Below are 22488 nucleotides of genomic sequence, written 5' to 3' on the forward strand. Positions count from 1 at the left end.
TGTGGTCGTGTTTATTTTCCGAGATAATTCCGAGGCGCGACGCGCACATAAATTCTCAGCCCGAGGAAGGGAGAGAAAAACACGGAGGGAGATGGAGGAGGAGGTGGGTGGGGGCAGGAGGAGGAGGAGGGGAAGTTCTTGGTTTTTTATCTATTATTGTTGTTTATCTTTGAATGGCTTAAAAATAGCTGTAAATAAAGTGTCACACACACACACACACACTCACACACCGTCGTGAGTGGTTCACGTGGGTGTTGACGCGGCGCCGCGCCCCCACCAGCAGCCGACGGCCTGCTGGCCGCCCCTCTGTGCCCTGAGACGCCTTGCCCTGCCCCGCCCCGGTGCTGGCAGGGCACCACAGCCCCCCCACACACGCTGCCGCTTCTACATTACGCGTACAGCAAAAGCTGGCCGCCCCGCGAGGCACCCAGGCAGCCACGGACTCACGGGGACGGGGCGAGTAAACCTCGGCTCACGACATCGCGTGACCCAGCGGAGGCAGCAGACGGGGCACCCCGCGCCCCCGCACGCTGTGAGCAGCCCTCCTTGTGTCTGGAAGAATGACCTGGCTAACACACGAGCCAGCCCCGCCGCCCCGTGAAGGCGGGACAAAGTCGCCCTGCTGGCGGCGTGCGGCAGCCTGTGGCGGTCTGGCTTCCTCTTCTTCTTCCTCCTCTTCTTCTCCAGGCGTGCTGCTGCCCCTACCTGGCGCCGCGTGTTTTGGGACAGAGGGCAGCACCTACCGGGGCGGCCAGGCCGTGACTCACCCTTGCCCGGCCGTGGCTCCTCCCCTGGCGTGACGTCACGGCCTGCACCAGGGCCTCCAGCAGGCCGTGGCAGGGCCTGGCAGCCCTGGGTCTCGTCTGGCACACTCCCTGCGTGTACACACACGGCCTGCACCCACACACCCGAGGGCCCGGCCCCAGAGCCTCACCAGGGAGGAGAATCCTGGTGTGGCGGCGACGTGACGTCACGCGTGACGCCACCAAAGAGAACGGCAGGGGGGACTCGAGCAACTCCAGGCGCACGGCTGGCCACCGCCGGAGCGGCATTAATGTACGTAGCATTATCGCCGCCGCCCACAGAGGCAGGAACTCTTCGTTGGCCGGTGACACAACCAGGGACGGGGGCGTTGCCAGGCTCACTTGTCCTGCCCTGAAGGTGGACGCGGCAGCTTGTCATGTCCTCACAGTGAAGGCGACAACGTCACCACTAGTCACTGCTGTTACTGCAGTGACGCTAAAAGGTTTACATTGTCATTGTGACGGAGCAAACAGCCCGTGCACCTTGACGAGAAAACAGCCTTGTGGGGATAACGTCTCGGCGATAGTACACCAGCGCCTTGTCATCATCAGGCAAACCTCGGGAGCACCTACTACTACTACTACTACTACTACTACTACTACTACTACTACTACTACTACACTTCTGCCTTTTCTCCTCTTCCTACTCCTTATCCTCCTCTTCCTACTACTATATATACCGGATCAATTGAAGAATCGCCCCCCCAGAGTTCACAATTGAAGATTCGCCCCACCACCAACTCTGCCCAACTGAAGAATTGCCCCTCAACTCTGCCCAGCTGAAGAATTGCCCCTCAACTCTGCCCAACTGAAGAATTGCCCCTCAACTCTGCCCAACTGAAGAATTGCCCCCCAACTCTGCCCAACTGAAGAATTGCCCCTCAACTCTGCCCAACTGAAGAATTGCCCCTCAACTCTGCCCAACTGAAGAATTGCCCTAAACTCTGCCCAACTGAAGAATTGCCCTCAACTCTGCCCAGCTGAAGAATTGCCTCAACTCTGCCCAACTGAAGAATTGCCCCCAACTCTGCCCAACTGAAGAATTGCCCCCAACTCTGCCCAACTGAAGAATTGCCCCCCAACTCTGCCCAACTGAAGAATTGCCCCCCAACTCTGCCCAACTGAAGAATTGCCCCCCAACTCTGCCCAACGTAAGAATTGCCCCCAACTCTGCCCAACTGAAGAATTGCCCTCAACTCTGCCCAACTGAAGAATTGCCCCCAACTCTGCCCAATAGAAGAATTGCCCTCAACTCTGCCCTACTGAAAAATTGCCCCTCAACTCTGCCCACTGAAGAATTGTACCCCCAACTCTGCCCAACTGAAGAATTGTACCCCAACTCTGCCCAACTGAAGAATTGCCCTCAACTCTGCCCAACTGAAGAATCCCCAACTCTGCCCAACTGAAGAATTGCCCCCAACTCTGCCCAACTGAAGAATTGCCCCAACTCTGCCCAACTGAAGAATTGCCCCAACTCTGCCCAACTGAAGACTTGCCCCCACCTCTGCCCAACTGAAGAATTGCCCCTAACTCTGCCCAACTGAAGAATTGCCCCAACTCTGCCCAACTGAAGAATTGCCCCAACTCTGCCCAACTGAAGAATTGCCCCAACTCTGCCCAACTGATGCATTGCCCCTCAACTCTGCCCAACTGAAGAATTGCCCCCAACTCTGCCCAACTGAAGAATTGCCCCTCAACTCTGCCCAACAGAAGAATTGCCCCTCAACTCTGCCCAACTGAAGAATTGCCCCACCAGAGCGGTCTGGGGGGGGAAATTGTTCAATTGATCCCATATACCTCCTCCTCCTCCTCCTCCTTATCTTCCTCCTCTTTTTTCCTCCTCTTCTTCCTCTTGTCGAGTCACGAAGAGGAGGAGGAGGGAAGGGCCGCAGGGATTTTTTATACGATTTTCATTTATTTTGTTTTTGTTTACTTTCTTTTTCCTTCGTCTTCATCTTTTTCATATTATTCAGTTATTTTCTTTCTATACTTAACTTTCTTCCTTCTCTTCCTTCTTTTTTCTTTCTCGTTCTAACACACACACACACACACACACACACACACACTCCATCCCATCATCTTTCCCTCCTTTCCTTCACTCATCCAAACACTCGTGTGTGTGTGTGTGTGTGTGTGTGTGGCCTATACGTATAAGACCAGTTGGTTGCTCACAACACGGAGCAATAACGATTGATTGATTGATTGATAGATAATTTACAGGTAAACAAAAATAAGGGAGAATTAAGGGAGGAATAATAATCATTTCCCTAGTGTTGGTCCTTGGAGAGTTGATTGCATTGTTTTGTTATTATTTCAGTAATTATAAGACCTGTGAGCACATTGGAATGAAGTATCTAGGTTTGCATGATGTGTTTCCTCGTTAATATTGCTTTTGATCCCATCCCATGCGAGAATAAATCATTCATCTAAATTCTTTCACACATTATAGGTACAGTGGAACATGTGAACGACCCATAGATGTAAAAATGAAGATCTTACATGCAAATATCGCTAACAACGGCCGTTTATTGAAGCCGAGGCCAGAGGAAAACAGATTCACTGGCTTTTGAACTGGAGCCACAGGCCTAATTAGGCCTCTTCCAGAGCATCATCTGTGAGTATCTGTGAGCATGAGGCAGCTGGCTCTGGACGAAGTGGATGCAGAGGACAGGAGATTTTGGCGATAACATACAAGAGTGGCCGATTTCAGCAGAGAAGAAGAAGACGAGGCCAGAGCCGCCGGGGGGTGACGGGCCGGGACGAGGGCAGTGATGAGGTCGTGCTGGAATGCAAGAAGTATGACAGGGAGAGAACGAAGATGATGCATGTGTTTCTGAGTGAGATGGGACGTGGAGTGAACGGGAGGACTGTAAGTGAGTGGATGGTGCTGCTGGTGCTCAGTGGAGAGACGAGTGGACGAGTGATTGAGGCAGTGAAAGAGTTCTTGGAGGGCATGTGGCGTGCAAGATGTAGGGAATGATATCTTGCCCCGAGAACATAGACTTTCCGCATGTTTTCTTTTCTTTTTACTGGAGCTGCCGATACAAAGGCCTGGCTGGGGAGAAATCCCGCGCCACCTGTGACATCAAGATCAAGTAAACACCTGAGGGACATAAACACTGCCGATACAAAGGCCAAGCTTCCCGAACGACACCTGACCTGCCGTGTGTTCCTGTACGAGCCGTGTTTCCATGGCCTGCCAAGACCCATAACACACAAGGAACTGCTTCAGGGTGCTGGTGTGAAGCCGCAGGAAAGGTGACTGCTGCCTGGGAGTGGGTGGACGGTATGCTTCAGAGAAGGGACTTGCAGGTGCAGGTGTGGGGTGGACTGTGTGCTGGGATTGGCAGGTGGGTGGGGTGGACTGTGTGCTGGGGATTGGCAGGTGGGTGTGGGGTGGACTGTGTGCTGGGGATTGGCAGGTGTGGGTGTGGGGTGGACTGTGTGCTGGGATTGGCAGGTGGGTGGGGTGGACTGTGTGCTGGGATTGGCAGGTGCGGGTGGGGTGGACTGTGTGCTGGGGATTGGCAGGTGGGTGTGGGGTGGACTGTGCTGGGATTGGCAGGTGGGTGGGGTGGACTGTGTGCTGGGGATTGGCAGGTGTGGGTGTGGGGTGGACTGTGTGCTGGGGATTGGCAGGTGTGGGTGTGGGTGGACTGTGCTGGGGATTGGCAGGTGGGTGGGGTGGACTGTGTGCTGGGATTGGCAGGTGCGGGTGTGGGGTGGACTGTGTGCTGGGGATTGGCAGGTGTGGGTGTGGGGTGGACTGTGTGCTGGGGATTGGCAGGTGTGGGTGTGGGGTGGACTGTGTGCTGGGGATTGGCAGGTGTGGGTGCCGCAATGACTGGCGGTCCACCAGTCACCCACACCCAGTCCTCCTCACACCACTGGTGGGTGTGGATGTATGCCCGAGTGGACTGTGTGCCGCAGAGAGGGGAGGGACTGTTAGGTGTGGGTGTCGCAGTGACTTACTTACTTTGTTGAATCTCCGCTGCTTCCCACTGTCTCCTCTCCTCTTGTGCCTTGGAGACCATTTCCATTGCCACCTGGCGTTGGTGGCTGGTCAGGTACTGTTGACAGCCGCTTGTCCAGGTGGTACAGTTGCGGAAATGAGTTCCTGCACCCACTGTGGTGTACCTTCCCTCCAGCCGGCAACGTTGCAGTAGTACTACTCAAGTGTTGCTGTGAATGAACGGTGTTGGTCGTGTTCGGGTGTGAGTGGCGGAGAGGCTCACTGCTTTTCAGGAAGTGTAAGGGAGGCTTTATTCATAATTATCCAGCCTAGGGAGCACCAAGTATTTCCACAGTGTCAGCATACAGTCCTGTTTTCTGGTTCTGAAGGTACGGAGTATCCAACCAGTGAGTCTTGGGGCTGTCGCTGTGATCTTGTCGTAGTGCAATGTGAAGGTGGCGTCATCACTCACATACACTCCAAGATCCTTGACGTGGTGTTTGATTTCGATGGTTTGCTGGTTGCAGATGTAACTTGTTGTGGTCTTCAGCTCCTGTAGTGGGCCATATCTAAGTACTTCAAATTTGTCACTGGATAAATTCAGATTCAACAGGGACATAGGCAAAAATTGGTTTACTAACAGGGTGGTGGATGAGTGGAATAGGCTTAGCAGTCATGTGGTGAGTGCCAATACAATTGTCACATTCAAAAATAGACTGGATAAATTCATGGACAGCGATATTAGGTGGGGTTAGATACACGGGAGCTTAGGGTCAAAGGAGCTGCCTCGTACAGGCCTACCGGCCTCTTGTAGACTCCTGCGTTCTTATGTTCTTATGTTCTTATGTTTAGCAGCATGTTGTTCTCTTCTGCCCAAGCTATCGGTCTAGGTCAGCTTGTAGCAGGGCAGTGTTACCGTGGGCTTGTACATGTTTAAGGATCCTCATGTTGTCTGCGAAGGATGTGGCTTGCGCATGCTGGAGGTCTTGGTCGATGTATTGTATCATGACCAGGAACAGTAGTGGTCCCAGCACCGAGCCTTGAGGAACGCCACTTTGACTGGGCTGGGTCGAGATAAACTGCCCTGGACTGACACCTGTTGAGTTCGGCCTGTGAGGAAACTGTGGCTCCATCTTCCTAGGTTACCGCTGATACCATGAGCCCTGAGTTTGTGTACCAGTAGCCCATGGTACACCTTATCGAAGGCCTTGGCGAAGTCTAGGTAGATGACGTCTGCGTTCCTACGATCCTTCACTGCCTCAAGTATTCCTCGGTAGTGCTTCAGTAGCTGTGAGAGACAGGAACAACCTCTCCTAAATCCGTGCTGTCCCTCGTTTAAGGCATTCTTCTTTTCTAGACGGTCGATGATGTCGCCCACTCACCCTCCGACCAATGGTGGGTGTGGTTACGGAATAGGGTGGACTGTGTGTCGCAGAGATAAGGATGACTGTAGTAGCCATAACATTGCTGGAAGGGTCGTGTGCATGATATTAATGTAACATTTTGTTGTGCTGTCATTATTACTACATCATATTACCTTGTCTTGCAGGGGAGCCATGACACAGTTGAAGCAGAAAGGCGACTTGTTTTCGGTGAGTGAGACAAATACCAAGTTTCTGCTGTTTTAGTTAGTCATTCACTTCTCTTGTTTCCGTCTCCATCTGGATATTTTTTTATATATACCTAGCCTTGTAATTTGATCACCATTATTACTGGTTAAGTTTGACGAGGAATATTCCAAACATATTTCTATTTATTTCAGGTCAAGGTAAAGAAGGAAAAGAAAGGCAGTAAAGGCAAGAAGAAGAAGCAGCAGGAGGGAGACAGAGAGGTCCTTGTGAAGAAAACACCCAAGGCTGACCACTTGTCTGCCCTTGATGTCCAGCCGTTAACTTACAAGGTACAGGCTAATGCTCTGTTGGTACTTTTTTTATCATTCTTTTCCTTACTCTTCTGTCACTGTCTCATTTTTAATTTTTCATATCAGTGTCTGCATATTGAATAGACTTTGTTTGTGTGTATATCAGTTTTCTCTTTTTCCCGTGATGCAGTTTCATGAATCTCATTAATAATAATAATAGTCTGTGGATGGGGGATGGCTGTCTTCCTTTGCCGTTACAGCATTGGGAATAGTAAGGTTGTGGCAATGGATCAGTGTTGAAGAGACCACAGTAATGCAGATGGCTAACCCTGGAAATGACAGATTAAAATGTTTAGTGAGAGATGGAGGACAGAGTAGCAAAATAATGAGATGTAGCTGTATCCCTCTAGGCCAGGGGTTCCCAACCTTTTTGTTCCTCTGTACCCCTTGTGAAATTTAGGCAAAAAACCTGGGTTGTGGAGTCGTATTTTCAAAAATCCGACTCCGACTCCGACTCCAGTAAATTTAAATGTTGCGACTCCGACTCCGACTCCAGTAAATTTAAATGTTGCGACTGACCGACTCCAGTAAATTTAAATGTTGCGACCTGACTCCGACTCCAGTAAATTTAAATGTTGCGACCTGACTCGACTCCAGTAAATTTAAATGTTGCGACTCCGACTCCGACTCCAGTAAATTTAAATGTTGCGACTCCGACTCCGACTCCAGGAAATTTAAATGTTGCGACTCCGACTCCGACTCTGACTCCAGTAAATTTAAATGTTGCGACTCCGACTCCGACTCCAGTAAATTTAAATGTTGCGACTCCGACTCCGACTCCAGTAAATTTAAATGTTGCGACTCCGACTCCGACTCCAGTAAATTTAAATGTTGCGACTCCGACTCCGACTCCAGTAAATTTAAATGTTGCGACCTGACTCCGACTCCAGGAATTTTAAATGTTGCGACTACGACTCCGACTCCAGTAAATTTAAATGTTGCGACCTGACCTGACTCCAGGAAATTTAAATGTTGCGACCTGACTCCGACTCCAGTAAATTTAAATGTTGCGACTCTGACTCCAGGAAATTTAAATGTTGCGACCTGACTCCGACTCCAGGAAATTTAAATGTTGCGACTGACTCCGACTCCGACTCCAGTAAATTTAAATGTTGCGACCTGACCTGACTCCAGTAAATTTAAATGTTGCGACTCCGACTCCAGGAAATTTAAATGTTGCGACTCGACTCCAGTAAATTTAAATGTTGCGACCTGACCTGACTCCGACTCCAGTAAATTTAAATGTTGCGACTCCGACCGACTCCAGGAAATTTAAATGTTGCGACTCTGACCTGACTCCGACTCCAGTAAATTTAAATGTTGCGACTCCGACTCCGACTCCAGTAAATTTAAATGTTGCGACTCCGACTCCGACTCCAGGAAATTTAAATGTTGCGACCTGACTCCAGTAAATTTAAATGTTGCGACCTGACTCCGACTCCAGTAAATTTAAATGTTGCGACCTGACTCCGACTCCAGGAAATTTAAATGTTGCGACTCCGACTCCGACTCCAGTAAATTTAAATGTTGCGACTCTGACTCTGACTCCAGGAAATTTAAATGTTGCGACCCGACCTGACTCCAGTAAATTTAAATGTTGCGAGTCCGACTCCGACTCCCGGAAATTTAACTGTTGCGACTCCGACTCCGACTCCAGTAAATTTGAATGTTGCGACTCCGACTCCGACTCCAGTAAATTTAAATGTTGCGACTCCGACTCCGACTCCAGTAAATTTAAATGTTGCGACTCCGACTCCAGGAAATTTAAATGTTGCGACTCCGACTCCGACTCCAGGAAATTTAAATGTTGCGACTCCGACTCCAGGAAATTTAAATGTTGCGACTCCGACTTCAGGAAATTTAAATGTTGCGACTCCGACTCCAGGAAATTTAAGTGTTGCGACTCCGACTCCGACTCCGACTCCAGTAAATTTAAATGTTGCGACTCCGACTCCGACTCCAGGAAATTTAAATGTTGCGACTCCGACTCCAGGAAATTTAAATGTTGCGACTCCGACTCCAGGAAATTTAAATGTTGCGACTCCGACTCCAGTAAATTTAAATGTTGCGACTCCGACTCCAACTCCAGGAAATTTAAATGTTGCGACTCCGACTCCGACTCCAGTAAATTTAAATGTTGCGACTCCGACTCCGACTCCGACTCCAGTAAATTTAAATGTTGCGACTCCGACTCCGACTCCAGTAAATTTAAATGTTGCGACTCTGACTCCGACTCCAGGAAATGTCATTGTTGCGACTCCGACTCCAGGAACTTTAAAGGTTGCGACTCTGACTCCAGGAAATTTAAATGTTGCGACTCCGACTCCAGTAAATTTAAATGTTGCGACTCCGACTCCAGGAAATTTAAATGTTGCGACTCCGACTCCAGGAAATTTAAATGTTGCGACTCCGACTCCAGGAAATTTAAATGTTGCAACTCCGACTCCAGGAAATTTAAATGTTGCGACTCCGACTCCAGGAAATTTAAATGTTGCGACTCCGACTCCAGGAAATTTAAATGTTGCGACTCCGACTCCGACTCCAGTAAATTTAAATGTTGCGACTCCGACTCCGACTCCAGTAAATTTAAATGTTGCGACTCCGACTCCGACTCCAGTAAATTTAAATGTTGCGACTCCGACTCCAGTAAATTTAAATGTTGCGACCTGACTCCAGGAAATTTAACTGTTGCGACTCCGACTCCAGGAAATTTAAATGTTGCGACTCCGACTCCAGGAAATTTAAATGTTGCGACTCCGACTCCAGTAAATTTAAATGTTGCGACTCCGACTCCGACTCCGACTCCAGTAAATTTAAATGTTGCGACTCCGACTCCGACTCCAGTAAATTTAAATGTTGCGACTCCGACTCCGACTCCAGTAAATTTAAATGTTGCGACTCCGACTCCAGGAAATTTAAATGTTGCGACTCCGACTCCAGGAAATTTAAATGTTGCGACTCCGACTCCAGGAAATTTAAATGTTGCGACTCCGACTCCAGGAAATTTAAATGTTGCGACTCCGACTCCAGGAAATTTAAATGTTGCGACTCCGACTCCAGGACATTTAAATGTTGCGACCTGCGACTCCGACTCAGGAAATTTAAATGTTGCGACCTGACCTGACTCCAGGAAATTTGAAGGTTGCGACCTGACTCCGACTCCAGGAAATTTAAATGTTGCGACTCCGACTCCGACTCCAGTAAATTTAAATGTTGCGACTCGACTCCGCCTCAAGTAAATTTAAATGTTGCGACTCCGACTCCGACTCCAGGAAATTTGAAGGTTGCGACCTGACTCCACCTGCTTTTTTTTTGTTTTTAGTATATATATATATATATATATATATATATATATATATATATATATATATATATATATATATATATATATATATATATATATATATATATATATATATATATATGTTTTAGGATCCTTGGTTATCACTTTGAAATTATCCTCCATGATAGAATTAAATATACACATTAGCTCATGCAAAACACCATAAAATATGGCAAAAGGGATACCTGTACTATCTGTTGTCAGGGTGGTTGTTGCGGCATGTACCGCCCTCCTTCCTTAAGGTATATCCTCAAGAAAATACAAAATAAAAAGCATGAAAAAATATTAAAAATACCAATATTCCCGCAGACTGTTTGATTGGACATATCTTCCAAAACGTCAATTTCTCCCAATTTGTAAGAATCTCCATGAAGTGAAATCTTTACTAAAAAAATTAGCACGTAAAGGAGTCGGAGTCGCTCATATTTTTACCGACTCCGACTCCGACTCCGACTCCGACTCTGACTCCAATTCCGACTCCGACTCCGACTCCGACTCCGACTCTGACTCCAATTCCGACTCCGACTCCGACTCCGACTCCGGCCAAAAGTAGCCGACTCCTCAACTCCTCGACTCCGACTCCGACTCCGACTCCACACCCCTGGAAAAAACCACGAAACTGTAATATTTTGATGTTATTTTTATAATGAAATCTGTATGTGTAAACTGACGATATAATTTAAGTTAAATAACAGTTTTGCTTACTAAAATGAGGAAATTGAAAAAACACGACATTGTGCAATATGAATGCAGATTACAACACCGTGTATTGTACAGTAGTGGTTATTCTCTCGGACCCAATGTACCCCCTGAAAAGTGCAAATGTACCCCTGGGGGTACATGTACCCCAGGTTGGGAACCCCTGCTCTAAGCCCTGATTAATAAAAGAAAAATTAGCATGAATGTAACATATTTTAACCCATCCGCTGCAATTGGCACAGATTTGGCTTTCAGTGGTAGCTTAGTAACATATGCTCCCAGGTCTCTCTGGCTCTGTGGTGGATAGTGGAGTGTTTCCCATGTGGTATTGGTATACAGGATATCCCCTCCCAAGGTGCATGACTTACATTTTTCTTCATTGAATTTTAGCAGCCACTTTTTGTTCCATTCCTCTATCTTGGTGATGTCTTCTTGCATGAAATCCCCAGTCAAGGGGTTAATGTCAGTTGTAAATCATCATTATATCCTATGGAGTATCATTTTCTTGTTTGGTTGTGTGTGTGTGTGTGTTCCCCTGCAGAGCCTGACGGTTGGCCAGGTGCTGCTGGGCTGTGTGTTGGAGGAGAGGGACTAGGAGCTGGTGGTGAGTCTGCCCCATAAGCTGGTGGGCAGCATCAGCCTGGCAAACATCTCTCGGCCCTACACGGCTCCTCTGTCCAAGGTGAGGGTTGCCAAGGACAGTTTTACCTTAGTATTGCTGAGAATGGTCATGAGTTGTGTGAGTGACTGTGTACACTCATTGAGTTTTCTTGTATTGCCTTACAAGTTATTTTATGTTTCATTTTGTTACTCTTTTCTTGCTCATTCTTGTGTGACACCTTGAATGTGCTCAAGTTCAAGGCTAAAATACACCAGCACAGTTTTTCCCCCTTTGATATGTCTATAAACATTTGTGTGTCATTGGATTCTTTCTTTACACTCCACCACAGTGACCTGATCATTCATTTTTCTATTTATTTGTATTTTCCAGCTGAAGGATGATGAGGAGGGGGAGGAGGAAATCCAGGCCCTGCAGGAGCTGTATCAGCCAGGCCAGCATGTGGTGTGCAGTGTGGTGTCCATCGAGAAGGTCAACAACATGACCTGGGGTGAGCTGGCCTGAACACACACACACACACACACACACACACACACACACACACACACATGGCATTAGACCTGTCATCATCATTCTCCTTCATCATCTTCTGTTTAACAACATACTTTCCCATAATCTTTCTGAGGTTTGACGGTCAATGATACACTTCCAATGATTTCTGTCCATTGCCTCAGCCTCTCCGGTGCCCAATGCTGCCAGACTTCAACATACTGCCTCCTGCACCAACCAGTAACCTTCAGTCCTCCTCTCCCTCCCTGTCCACAGTGAGTCTCACACTAATGCCCAATGAGGCGAACTTTGGCATCTCAGCATCGTGCCTGGAGAAGGGTCTGGTGCTGCCCTGTGCTGTGGCCAGCCTGGAGGACAAGGGCTATGTCATGGACACAGGCATTCCCAAGATCAAGGCAGTGTTCCTCAAGAGGGAGGACACGGATAAGGCTCGTAGGTGCCATAGATTGTTTTACGCTTATTTTTTCTCTCTCTCTCTTGGTGTTGTTGGCATATAAAGAGCAGCTTTGAATCATTTACAAGGACTGTGGCTTTATTAGAGTAAGCATTTTGTCATACTATTACTGTTTCATGCTTTGTACATTATAGTTTCTAGTACAATGAACAACAATATTTGCCAACTCTTCTTTCCTCAGTTTGTGTCCCCAAACTTTTATGTTTTAATCCCTTTGTTATGTCTCTCTTGCTCATCTTCTTTTTTAGCTGCTTTTTCTTTCTCTTCTTTTACTTCTTCTTTTGCTTTCTATTTTTCTTCTTTTTCTACTTTTCATTTACTGTCCTTATTTTCCCTCATGAGGTTGGATGGGCTATGTGTCTATCCCACTCTTAACAGTCATGTACTCTCTGCCTGACTGACACGCACCGTTGCAGACACTTGGGTGTGCAGTGTGTTACGCTGCGTCCTAACAAACATCTTTGGGAGGGACACCAAAGACAACCTGCGCCTGACCCTCAGTGCCAACCCCAAGGCTCAGCAACCCTGGACCTAAGCCACACCACCAATTTGGCACTCCTGCTCCCGGGCACTGCCGTCAACACTACCATCTCAAAGGTAGGCACTCTTGTCTAACTCCCTAATCAGCAATGTATCTATTTTCTTCCCCTTCAGGGCCAGACAGCTGCTGCACTACCAAGGCTGATATTATTATTATTATTATTATTCAAGTTACATATGAACTTCCAAGTCTAAAACAGCCTAATATTAAAACATCATTAGCCTGTCCCACCAAAACAGGTGAGTTGCAGTTATTCTGATGCTGCATTGAGAGAATCAAGATTTAATTGTAATGCACTAGAACCTCAATTTAATGCATTTATTTTCAAGGATTTTAGTATAGTACTCCCTTGAGCTGACTCCACACACACACACACACACACACACACACACACACACACACACACACACACACACACACACACACACTCAATAAATCTCACTGAAATAACACCTCCATTTTGTATGAATTTTTTTGGTACATGTCTTGCATACTTATAGAGGGTCTACTGGATTCCAACCATTCCCCAGATACGAGGCGACGCGCTCACCTCATGTAGGCGGGGCTGGATGGTGGTGAGCCCCCGCACCTGGCCCAGCCCTTGACCGGCTGCAGCAGTACGGCCTCGGAGGCAGCGTGAGGGGCAGGGTGCTGTACGTCATGCCCTCAGCAAGGTGGTTCATCTCACCTCCAGAAGAATGTCTGCACCACGGGGTGAGTACGAATGCTGTCGCTGGTGTCAAAGCTTATTGATGTACTGCCTTATGTATGAGGCTTAAATAACTATATTGTTAGTTGAGTGTAGCATAGATCAGTTTTCATATCCTGACTTAACCTGTCCGCTGCAATTGGCATGGATTTGGCTTTCACTGGTATCCTGGTAACATAATAGTCCCAGGTCTTTCTCTGCCTCTGTGGTGGATAGTGCAGTGTTTCCCATGTGGGATTGGTGTGCTGATATCCTTCACTGGTAGCCTGGTAACATAATAGTCCCAGGTCTTTCTGCCTCTGTGGTGGATAGCGCAGTGTTTCCCATGTGGTATTGGTGTGCTGGATATCCTTCACTGGTAGCCTGGTAAATAATAGTCCCAGGTCTTTCTCTGCCTCTGTGGTGGATAGTGGAGTGTTTCCCATGTGGTATTGGTGTGCTGGATATCCCTTCACTGGTAGCCTGGTAACATAATAGTCCCAGGTCTTTCTCTGCCTCTGTGGTGGGTAGTGGAGTGTTTCCCATGTGGTATTGGTGTGCTGGATATCCCTTCACAGGTAGCCTGGTAACATAATAGTCCCAGGTCTTTCTCTGCCTCTGTGGTGGGTAGTGGAGTGTTTCCCATGTGGTATTGGTGTGCTGGATATCCCTTCACTGGTGGCCTGGTAACATAATAGTCCCAGGTCTTTCTCTACCTCTGTGGTGGATAGTGGGGTGTTTCCCATGTGGTATTGGTGTGCTGGATATCCTTCACTGGTAGCCTGGTAACATACACTCCCAGGTCTTTCTCTGGCTCTGTGGTGGATAGTGGAGTGTTTCCCATGTGGTATTGGTGTGCTGGGTATCCTTCACTGGTAGCCTGGTTACATACACTCCCAGGTCTTTCTCACCTCTGTGGTGGATAGTGGAGTGTTTCCATGTGGTATTGGTGTGCTGGATATCCCTTCACTGGTAGCCTGGTAACATACACTCCCAGGTCTTTCTCTGCCTCTGTGGTGGATAGTGGAGTGTTTCCCATGTGGTATTGGTGTGCTGGATATCCCTTCACTGGTAGCCTGGTAACATACACTCCCAGGTCTTTCTCTGCCTCTGTGGTGGATAGTGGACTGTTTCCCATGTGGTATTGGTGTGCTGGATATCCCTTCACTGGTAGCCTGGTAACATACACTCCCAGGTCTTTCTCTGCCTCTGTGGTGGATAGTGGAGTGTTTCCCATGTGGTATTGGTGTGCTGGATATCCCTTCACTGGTAGCCTGGTAACATACACTCCCAGGTCTTTCTCTGCCTCTGTGGTGGATAGTGCAGTGTTTCCCATGTGGTTTTGGGGGGCTGGATATCCCTTCACTGGTAGCCTGGTAACATAAGAGTCCCAGGTCTTTCTCTGCCTCTGTGGTGGGTAGTGGAGTGTTTCCCATGTGGTATTCGTGTGCGGGATATCCCGTCCCTGGTTGCGTGGTTACATTAGAGTCCCAGGTCTTTCTCTGCCTCTGTGGTGGGTAGTGGAGTGTTTTCCATGTGGTATTGGTGTGCTGGATATCCCCTCCCAAGGTGCTTGACTACATTTTTCTTCATTGAATTGTAGCAGCCACTTTTTGCTTCATTCCTTTCGCTTGGTGATGTCTTATGTAGGAAATCTGCAGCCAAGGGGTTAATAGCTGAGATGCTTCACCAAATGCATGCATGTCAATTGTACATACTGCCACCACCATAACTGGAATCTATAATGGTTATGTTTTTGTGTTTTTAGCCTTGCCAAGGACCCCAAGGATGGACATGAGATTGGAGACATCGTTCAAGAGGCGGAGATCTACAAGTCCTCGCCCAGTGGCATATTCCTGAGTTTAGGCGGCAAGGCTCGAGGGTTTTGCTCGGCCACCGACCTTCGCGACAACTCCACGGTCCTCATGCACATCAACCGCGACTTCCGTAGGCAAGAAGGTCCCGTGTCGCCTCCTCAAGTACAACCACATGGACCAACTCTTCATTGTCACACTGCAGAAGTCTGTCCTCGAGCGGCAGGTGAGTGGATTACTAGTGGGACTTAGACTGCCATTATTCAGTGCCTTTGCCTTTCTTTGATTAGCAGGCTTTTCTCTCTCTCTCTCTCTCCCCCCCCCCCCACACACACACACACACACACACATGATCTGCTTCCTTTACTGATAATAAAAGACAGACAGTCCGGACGCAAGGAATTTCTTTCATATATAGTTAAGGTATTGGGTTTAGGGGGAGTGGAACCACTAACCACTTGTTCAGTATGTTACTTGGTCTTAAATGTACTTTGGAATTTATTGCAGTGAATTGAAGGGATATCATTTGTTTTATTTATTTATTTTTTGCATGATGTCATATTATGGGTCTCAGTAATAGTAATATCACACTATACCATGACTGACATATCATTCTCATTAAGCTCATTGCTTTGTGAATTCAAGGCATATCTTTTTTTTTTTTCAATATATATTCCCTAAATGTCCTCTTCTGTATTTCAGTAATAATAATAATAGTATCTGCATTCTATAAGTGACACTCCTCTTGTTCAGTTCATTGCCTACAGTGAGCTGCAGCCCGGGCAGGTTGTGCAGGCCACCGTCAACAGCTACGACAGCAACGGCGCACGGCTGGCGGTGAGCAAGCTGATGAGTGGCCACGTGCCCTCACTGCACCTCACGGACGGCCCCATGAAGCACCCCGAGCGAAAGCACATCGTGGGGGACCAGGTCACCGCCAGAGTGCTCAAGGTCAACTCCAAGAGACAGCACCTTCTCCTGACCCTCAAGTCCCAGCTGGTTACAGCCAAGGAGCTCATTCTTACCGAGTACTCGCAAGAGGCGGAGAACACACTCACCATCAGCTACGTCACCAAGGTGCTGCCGCAGGGCCTCCTCGTGAAATGACGTGAAAACGACGTGAAAGGCTTCATCCCCAGGTCGCAGGTCGGCATTGAGTCGGGCACGAGTCTAGCCTCGGCATTCCACGAGGGACGAGTCTTTCGCTGCAGGGTCCTCAAGGTGTCCCCCGAGAAGCAGAACATCACCCTCAGTCTCCTGGTTGACGAGGACGTTCAGCCATTGAGTAGGGCGCCCAAGTCAGCGAGGAAGGTTGAGGTGCGAGCAAGAGTCAGGTGTGTGGACGAGGTGAGGACGCACGCTATCACAGTCACTGTCCTGCCCCACAACGTCGAGGCTTCCATACCTGTCCACCACCTCTCGGATGACCCTGAGCAAGTGCCAGCTGCTGAGGGAGGTGCTGAAGGAAGGGACGAGATCATGAATGCCGTGGTGTTCAGCAAGGTGCCCGGCTCACCCATCACCCTCACTCTCAAAATTGAGAAGGATGCCTCTCAGGATAAGGCCAAAGAGGGGTGGAGCAGCCGACAGCTCTCCCAGCGAGGACAGCCGCGAGGTGGGTGATGCCATGTACTATTGTTCCACATACACAACCTTTATTTGATTTTTAGGTGATTTTATTTTATTATTATCATTATTTTTTTTTACGTTTCAGCTCATGGCGCTCGTAGGTTTTCTTGATGGAGACGATGGACATACACCACACACACACACACACACACACACACACTGTTACACATAGGTATCTAAAGCAGTGGTTCCCAACATTCTTCCACTCACGACCCTACTCACAAAATCCTGAAGCCCACACAACCCCTGAGATCAGTGGCTTGCCTTTGCACAATTTTTTAATGCACCAATACCCAGGTCTGACATGCTCCTCATATAACCTGATGTTCCCTCTTAGCACTCAGCACCAGCAGCATAAGAGCATAGAATATACAGTGCCCTCTCGAGTTTCACGCTATCCGAGTTTCGCGGTTAGTCCTAAATTCTTACCATCCCGACTTTCACGCATTATCACCCATACGCCATGGTGTACTTGGCGTATAGGATAATCCGGCCCTGAATATATCTTGATTCAAAGTTCAAACAGTGTTGTCTTCCCCTCCCAGGAGATGAAGGCCAGTGAGGGTGATGAGGTGGAAGGTGAGGTGAGCGGTGCCAAGCCTTGCCTCACACTGGGAACAGGCTTTGTGTGGGAAGTTCCCGACACGCCGAAGTTCATGGACTCCTCAGACGGTGAGGACCAAGACGTGCCAAAGGTTTGTACTGATTGATTCTGTCCTATTAAGTGAAATTGATCTCCTGTTGATGTGTGTTGTTTTCCAGGGTCTGTTTACTACCAAGATGAGTCTCCCTTGTAGATATGTTCCTTTAGGTTCATGCTGCCCTGTACCTCCATCCTAGTTGTTATCCTGAGGCATGTCCCTTCCTCCTAACACTAACAGAAAGAGGATAAGAGATGAAGGGGTCTGTTTACTACCTTATAACTATGTGCATTTAGGTTCATACTGCCCCATAGCTCACTCCCCTATGTTATCCTGAGGCACCTTTCTCTCTATGACTAACAGAAGAAAGAGAGGAGAATGCGGAAGTCAGAAATAATAGCCCAGTCCAAGGAGGAGGAGCAACAGTTCTCATGGCTGGAGGAGGGGCGGGCGCTCGCCACAGTCAGCCATGGACTTTGAGGCCATGCTCCAGGGTAGTCCAAACTCATCAGCCGTGTGGATACAGTTCATCAGTTTCCACCTTGAGGTACTAATGCAAGAGTTAGCCGGCACTGTCTTTCCTTTCATGAGTAAAAAAAAATTAGAATTTGCTACAGCTCATCAGTTTCCAGTTTCCACCTTGAGGTACAGCTTCCCAATGCAAGAGTCCATGTAGCTGTCCAGTCTACTCTTAAAACAAGCTATCGTCCCTGCACTAACTATGTGATTGCTGAGTCTATTCCATTCCCCCACCACCCTACTACTAAAACAATGCTTGCCTCATATCTCCTAAATCTATACTTTTCTCATTTAAATCCATTACTACGAGTTCTATCCTGCTGGCTAATTCTCAGTACTTTACTTATATCGCCTTTGTTGTAACCCTTGACCCATTTGAATACTTCTATCAGATCTCCCCGCACTCTTCGTCTTTCTAGTGAATGGAAGTTTAGATGTTTCAGCCTATTTTGATATGGGTGGTTCCTCAGCCCCTGAATCATCTTGGTCATCCTCCTCTGAACTGATTCTAGCAAGTTGATGTCCATTCTGTAGTGTGGGCACCAAAACTGGACAGGATAATCTAAGTGTGGCCTAACTAACGATAAATTAGAGTCTGAGGGTGACTTCTGCACTCTGCACTGTTGGTTACTGTCCTGTTAATAAAGCCTAATAATACCCTGTTAAATCCCTATTCTTCACACTAATACATTGCTTCCTTTAGTTGTAGGTCAGAGTTCACTAAACAGTCCTAAATCCCTTTCTGCCATCTTCCGCTCTACCTATGGAGTTCTAAACGCACCCATGTAATGGGTTGCGTGTTCCTAAACTAAGTACGCTACACTTGGTGATGTTAAAATTCATCTGCCATTTCTCATGACCAAGCTGACAGTTTGTTGAGATCCTCCCACAGTGCTCTTCAGCATCCTCCCCTGGTCCTAATAGTGCATCCCATCTGTAAATTTACCTATGTCACTAGTTATCCCATTGTCTATGTCATTGATGTGAGTATAATGAATAAAAGTAGTCGTTCACACGCGCCACCGTAGCACGCTCCGTATACGCCGATACATTTGATAACATTTAGATCTCTGCGTCAGTAGAAACGCGGGGCCCCGGAATTGCAAGTTAAACAGTAGCACGCTTCGCCCCAATGGTCTTCCTCCCGACGTGCCGTAGAAGCAATACCCACCGCAATTTAAATGATGCCTTTTGAAGTCCGGTTGTCAGCAACTGAGGGCCAGCATTTCACTCATCACGCCTAAGCATCGTCGCATCCCCTTACCGCTGTCTCCGCCACTCTGGCCGGAGTTATCTGGTTTCAGGTCCCGCTGGACTGCTAGTGCAGCGCTCCGCATCAGGGCGTCAATACCATTACGATCAAAGCTCGATAAGAACTCGATACACTTTTTCAAAAGTCGTAGTGAATGAGTGAGTCTTGATTGCTTTCGTGAATAGCCTTCTGATGTTTCTTTGAAGTTTGACGCGAATCGACATCCAGAGTCCTTGGCACCCTGCACGCTGTTGAGTTTATTATTAGAACGCCACACCTTTCATGATCGAAAACCTCGTATTACTATTTTGGTGGTTTTATTCATTTATTTATTTATATGTTACCATTATTTTTACCAATTTGAAGAGCCTGGCTCTATCTATAAGTTAAAATGCCATCTCCCATCTATCGGACGAGCTGGCTTTGTCCTGTCGTCGTCGGCGGCATTGAGGAAAGGAATGAGTTACCATTCGCTGTATTGTCAGTAAATTTACCAATGAGATTATGGAGTCCACCGTCAACGTCATTGATCATTGGTATCAGGTATAACCCAGCACTGGGCCAAAAACTAAAGCCTTGAGGGACAATTCACTCACGGCCAAGCGTCCATTCTTGAATCAAATCCATTGCTCACCACTTTTTAATTGCTGTTAGTTACTTAAATCCAACTAGCGGTCATTGGCGTGTAGTTTATCTCAATATTCTGAACATCGAGATAGACTACGTCCAGTGATTACGTCATAAACAGTGACGAGGTCATTTTAAAAGGTCACTAGGTTCGATAAGCAGAAACTCTTGTTACAAGCCATGTTGAAAATCCTTTATTACCGAGTGCGATTTTCATGGTAATTTACCAAAAGGTGCTCTAATTATGCTCTCGAGTGGCCTCCTACAACTGAAAGTTAGATTGATAGCCTGTATATCACCTCGGTTCTCCTTTCTTAACACATTTTCCAATCTTTTAGCTGACGAGAAAGGGCATAATGAATCTGGTTGTGACCTCTGGTCATTGAAAGAAGAGAGTATTTATTGACATTCTCACGATGTTTTCTTCCGTCGTTGACAAGTTTATGGAACCGAAGTTACCCAGTGAGATTTGTCCTTCTGCAGACATTTCTACATTGAAGTCTCTCAAAGGTTAAAGTGTCTTTTTTGAAACCGCTCATATTTATTTTTTCCTCCTTTGGCTTTGACTGGCCAGTTTGGAGTATTCGTTGCCTTCTGCTTTTCTCCAGTACACTTTTGGCATTGTTTGTAGTTCAACTTGTTGTATCTGCACCCTGAAGGGAGGCTTTGCTAGTTCTTAATAGAAATACTAATACACACCTCATGAAATCTAGCCAAAGCTTCGAATACTACGTTGGATCCTCTGATAATCGTATTTTTGTTCATTTACGTCGAATCTCAGCGCAATTTTCCCTTTGGCAGGTTACACCATTATGAGCTCTCTCCTACCACAACATTAATGGCTAGATTATTATTTTATTTTTGTTTTTATATATATCTTTTCCTGTCCAGACATCTTCCCACGCGTGTGCCTCATCTCCCTTTTCCTCGTAATGCCAGGTATGCATATCGCTTTTCTTCCTTCTTGAGTCGTAAAATATCATCCCCATACATCCACGTCCACGTGCCCATCGTGTACTTCCGCATCACTTGAGGACCCAGTTTCTACCCTGCCGGTCGCATGGCCGGTCTTCAGGAGCCCTTATCATTTTTCTTTTTCTTAGCGCGCCTGATGCGTTCTCGCCTCATTGCTTGAGGTCCCAGTATCTTCTCCACCTGAAATTGCCCAGCAGGCCCGGTAGACCCCAACGGTTCCATTCCTGGTGAGAAGACCCAACCTTTGTTTTTGCGCCCCGTACCTTTACGCGTCTTCATCTGTGGATTCATCGATTCAGTCTCTTCCCCGTCTGCCTCTTAAGGAGGTGTCTCGAGCCATCATGGTTCTGTTCCCGACGGGAAGAGGCCCTTTCCTTGCGCGCCCACTACGTGTCTTCCTCATTTACGCAACGAGTCACTTGATATTTGTCTTTGCGCAACGCCCAAGATCACGTCCAATATGTATTTCCTCGCCAATCAAGGACCCTGTGTCTTCCATCCGTCACCTCTTCACGTGGCGTATTGGGCCAGTATGGTCCACCCTGACGGAAAGTCGTGGAAGTCTTTTTCCTCGCGCTTCATAACGTGTTTCTCATTTGCGGCCCCATGACTGTTGTCACGTGCCATATCTCGTCGAGGCTGATGATCACGTTCATCCCTTACGACATCCAGGGAGTTTTATTTATTTATATGTTACCATACTTTACCAATTTGAAGAGCCTGGCTCTATCTATGTTAAAATGCCATCTCCCATCTATCGGACGAGCTGGCTTTGTCTGTCGTCGTCGTCGGCATTGAGGAAAGGAATGGGTTACCATTCGCTGTATTGTCAGTAAATTTACTAATGAGATTATGGAGTCCACCGTCAACGTCATTGATCATTGGTATCAGGTATAACCCAGCACTGGGCCAAAAAACTAAGCCTTGAGGGACACCACTACGGCCAAGCGTCCATTCTTGACTCAAATCCATTGCTCACCACTCTTGCTGTTAGTTACTTAACCAACGTGCGGTCATTGGTGTAGTTTACTCTCAATATTCTGAACATCGAGATAGACTACGTCCAGTGATTACGTCATAAACAGTGACGAGGTCATTTTAAAAGGTCACTAGGTTCGATAAGCAGAAACTCTTGTTACGCAAGCCATGTTGAAAATCCTTTATTACCAAGTGACTTTCATGGTAATTTACAAGGTGCCTCTAATTATGCTCTCGAGTGGCCTCCCTACAACTGAAGTTAGATTGATGGGCCTGTAATTACCCGGTTCTCCTTTCTTAACACATTTTCCAATCTTGACGAAAGGGCATAATGAATCTGGTTGTGACCGGTCGTGAAAGAAGAGAGTACGACACATTTCTCACGATGTTTTCTTCCGTCGTTGACAAGTTTATGGAATCAGTTACCCAGTGAGATTGTCCTTTCTGCAGACATTTCTACATTTAAGTCTCGTGCGAATGTCTTTTTGAAACCGTCATTTTATTTTTCCTCCTTTTGGCTTTG

The 22488-nt window shown here is 47.3% G+C and overlaps 3 protein-coding genes across 4 annotated transcripts; all 3 read left to right on the plus strand.

Annotated features, from left to right (window-relative positions):
* The first annotated feature begins 6211 nt into the window (after positions 1-6211).
* LOC126990883 (protein RRP5 homolog) lies at positions 6212-13391 on the plus strand. 2 transcript variants are annotated; one of them, XM_050849525.1, is made up of 7 exons: positions 6212-6347; positions 6518-6655; positions 11260-11400; positions 11710-11827; positions 12103-12279; positions 12718-12898; positions 13373-13391. In XM_050849525.1, exons 4-6 carry the CDS (start codon positions 11818-11820, stop codon positions 12834-12836), a joined length of 306 nt encoding a protein of 101 aa, XP_050705482.1. In that variant the 5' UTR covers positions 6212-6347; positions 6518-6655; positions 11260-11400; positions 11710-11817; the 3' UTR covers positions 12837-12898; positions 13373-13391. The 2 variants fall into 2 exon arrangements, with proteins under 2 accessions (XP_050705482.1, XP_050705481.1); XM_050849524.1 differs by lacking the exons at positions 6212-6347; positions 6518-6655 and having other exon boundaries at positions 10136-11400; positions 12012-12279.
* Positions 13392-15483: 2092 nt separating this feature from the next.
* Positions 15484-16680, plus strand: LOC126990890 (protein RRP5 homolog). Its single transcript, XM_050849532.1, has 2 exons — positions 15484-15570; positions 16098-16680. Exons 1-2 carry the CDS (start codon positions 15520-15522, stop codon positions 16449-16451), a joined length of 405 nt encoding a protein of 134 aa, XP_050705489.1. The 5' UTR covers positions 15484-15519; the 3' UTR covers positions 16452-16680.
* A 210-nt stretch (positions 16681-16890) lies between these two features.
* On the plus strand, positions 16891-18359 carry LOC126990885 (uncharacterized). Its single transcript, XM_050849527.1, has 3 exons — positions 16891-16959; positions 17519-17668; positions 17978-18359. The coding sequence occupies exons 1-3, from the start codon at positions 16891-16893 to the stop codon at positions 18092-18094; spliced, it is 336 nt and encodes a 111-aa protein (XP_050705484.1). The 3' UTR covers positions 18095-18359.
* Positions 18360-22488: the final 4129 nt, after the last annotated feature.

The sequence above is a fragment of the Eriocheir sinensis genome, unplaced genomic scaffold (genome assembly GCF_024679095.1).
Source record: "Eriocheir sinensis breed Jianghai 21 unplaced genomic scaffold, ASM2467909v1 Scaffold22, whole genome shotgun sequence".
Lineage (NCBI taxonomy): Eukaryota > Metazoa > Arthropoda > Malacostraca > Decapoda > Varunidae > Eriocheir > Eriocheir sinensis.